The sequence below is a fragment of the Jaculus jaculus genome, chromosome 9, assembly GCF_020740685.1.
Source record: "Jaculus jaculus isolate mJacJac1 chromosome 9, mJacJac1.mat.Y.cur, whole genome shotgun sequence".
NCBI lineage: Eukaryota > Metazoa > Chordata > Mammalia > Rodentia > Dipodidae > Jaculus > Jaculus jaculus.
Window position 1 is genome coordinate 77,096,059 of NC_059110.1, and position 2,791 is coordinate 77,098,849.

At 53.3% G+C, this 2,791-nt stretch overlaps 1 protein-coding gene across 1 annotated transcript; it reads right to left on the bottom strand.

Moving 5' to 3' along the window:
- Positions 1 to 295: 295 nt before the first annotated feature.
- On the bottom strand, positions 296 to 2,203 carry LOC123463526 (uncharacterized protein C2orf78-like). Its single transcript, XM_045159526.1, has one exon. It carries the CDS (start codon positions 2,201 to 2,203, stop codon positions 296 to 298), a length of 1,908 nt encoding a protein of 635 aa, XP_045015461.1.
- Positions 2,204 to 2,791: the final 588 nt, after the last annotated feature.

Sequence of the window (2,791 nt, forward strand, 5' to 3'; positions counted from 1 at the left end):
ACCTGAGTTTGACTTCATACTATATACATTTTAGAAGGTAGTTTGCACAGAAAACTAAGATAAATACTATTAACGGTCTGCCAAGTACCTCAAGTGACAACTTCTCATCTGTTAATGAGTTCAACTACATTTGTAACAATTGCAGGGACATCCATATGTCTGTCTACCTCCATATTACTCTCTCTAAGTGTATATCTCTACCTGTCTATGATGAATATCTATGCATCCAGAGCTATACCTGTCTATAACTGTGTGGAAACTAAGGTGACCAATGTGTCCAACGGTATAGCTGCTCTTAGATCATATACCCATAATATTCAGAAATTTCCATGTCCCTTTCCCTCTGAACAAAGTACTGAACTCTGCCCAGGGCAGTGTACTGGGCCGCGTTCTCACGCTCCCGCTGAGCCCTCCTCTTCATGGCCTCGCGCTCTGGCCTCTGCTCCTCTGTGATGGGGGTGGACTCAACTGGCCCTGGAAAATCGACTTTCCTCCATGGTATTGGCTGGCGGCTGAAGTCTTCCAAGAGATACTGGGTGTTTGCGTTGGGAAGTGAGTGGACCTTGGTCGGTGCCGTGGAAACAGGCTCCTTGTGCAGAGAAGTGCAGGATGAGATCTTGTAGGGAGCTGGCCTACAGGCAACAGACTGAGAGACCCCATGCTGGGTAGGGTGGTTGAAGCCTGGTCTGGGGAGACTGCTGGAAACTGGCCCAGCAGTGAAAGTTGTGCTGGCAGGAGCTGCTTGTGATGGCTTGACTGCAGGCGGCTGAGCAGGGTTCGATGGAGGCCTGGCAGGGTCAGGTGCCGGGGCCCTCTGTGAAGCCAGGGAGTGTGGCCTCCTAGGAGCAAGGCGAGCTTGGGGCTTGTCCATGCTAAGAAAGGGCAAAGGCACTAACTTGACCTTCCCAGGTGGGGGCAGCTCACACTGGGAGGGAGAACGCCGCTCTGTGCCAACACTGCCCTCTGGTTTCTGGCCTTTGCCTTGGGTTTGCTCAGTCCCTGTCTCCTGGCATGGGATCCGCAGCCCGGATTGGAGGCCTGGGGATGGTTTGGGCTCTGTGCTGCAGCGTGTGTTGCCCAGAGCCCGGCAGGAAGAGAGCCCTGTTTTCGGCTCCATCTTCTTCCCCAGGGCGTGGAAGACCTGCACTGACTCCAGCATGTGCATGCCCAGGGAGCTGCGAGGCTTTTTAAAGAACTCTTGGCAGAGCTCAGGTGGATGGCCCTTCCTCCTCTTGGCCCTGGGGATGGGCGGCTTCTCTTCTGCTCTCGCCTTGCCCCCTGCCGTCTTTTGCTCTTCACATGTCTTGGACTTCCTTGCTCTGGGCCTTCTGGGCCTTTCCTGGCCAGGGCCCTGAGCTTTCTTGGGCCTGCCGGGTGTGGCTTTCTGAGCTCTGTGGAGGGAATGCTTGGCTGTGATGTCGGGAGCCCTGTCACTGGCTGTAGCACTGCCAACAAGCACCTCTCCCTCCTCTCCCTCCGCCTGGCCCTCTGGGTCCTGGCGCTGCAATTTGGCCTTGGGAGCTTCGTCCCTTAAGTCAGACACTTTCTCCTTTTCCTCCCTCTCTAGACGCGGGGGGCCCTCCATGAAAGTGCTGCTCACCTGCACCTCACTCGCCTCTGTGCTTCCTGGAATTTGGGGCTTAGTTGGTGCTGGAAAGTCAGTATCGGTCACAGGGCTGAAGGGCTGGGCAAGCCAGACATCTTCCCCCAGAATTCTCAGGTCTTCAGAACCTCTGTTAGATTCCAGTCCTCCCTCCAGTGCCCACTCGTCCTTGAAACTTTGGCAGCTCTCTCCCAAGTGGGCATTTTGGGAACCAGGAGTGTTCCCTGGGCTCACCGATTCAGTGGGGGAACGGATGTCACAGGTATTGGGCATTTGTAACGGGAGGAGGACAGGATCTTCTTGCTCATCTTTTGAAGTCTGGTAGGCACCCAGAGGTTGTGCGATCTCAGTTGGAATAGCCTCCAAAATCGCATTGTCTGCTTGTTTAGCACGTGGAGCAGGAGGCAAGGCCAGGAAGCGAGAAGGGCTTTGAACTGGAGATTCGGAAATGTCCCAGCACTCAGATGCTGGCTTACTCTCCAATGTGCACGATTTGGCAAGTTGTGACGTTTGTGGCAGGCAGAATGTCTGGCTTTCAGTTAGCATTCCCAGGGATGTTTCCAGTGTCAGGTTAGCATCCAAGTCCTGAGAATCTGCCATCGCTGTAAAGAAATCAAAAGAGGGACGTCAGTCCTGTGAGGCGAGATGATCCGCTTCCACCCACCCACCCAGCCCTCCATCCAGGAACCTGCCCACAGTGCCAGGCATTGCCTTGGCTCCTCTACAGCACCATGGACGGCACCCTGACTTGACATGTTTGCTTGCTGTTGCTTGGGATCGATCATGTGAGGCCTGGCTTTGTAGCGTTTCCTTGTGTTTCCTGGTAGTATTGTCGGTGAAAGAATTCAAACAAATACGAAATGTTTTGGCCTTGGAACATGGGTCAGATGTAGAACATCCACCCCTATGCTCTTGGCCTGTGTTGACTTCCGTAGTAACATCAAGACAGAAGAAGTTGTGCGATGACTAGCATTCTCATTCAGGGAACATGGCTCCCTCTACTGAGAGTGTAAGCACAGGTCACCAGGGAGAGAGACAGCAGAGTACTTCCCTGTGAAATTCATGAGCATGGACAGTCTGAGTCTTGTTGTTGGGAACAGATACCTGAGGATCAGGCCTTCACTTCTGATGCCATTTAAGGAAAGTACTTTTCACTGCACAAGTACTTTTGAAATGACCTGCTCGGAG

Coding starts and splice junctions, on each gene's coding strand:
- LOC123463526 (XM_045159526.1), bottom strand. CDS start 2,203: ATGGCAGATTCTCAGGACTTGGATGCTAACCTGACACTGGAAACATCC.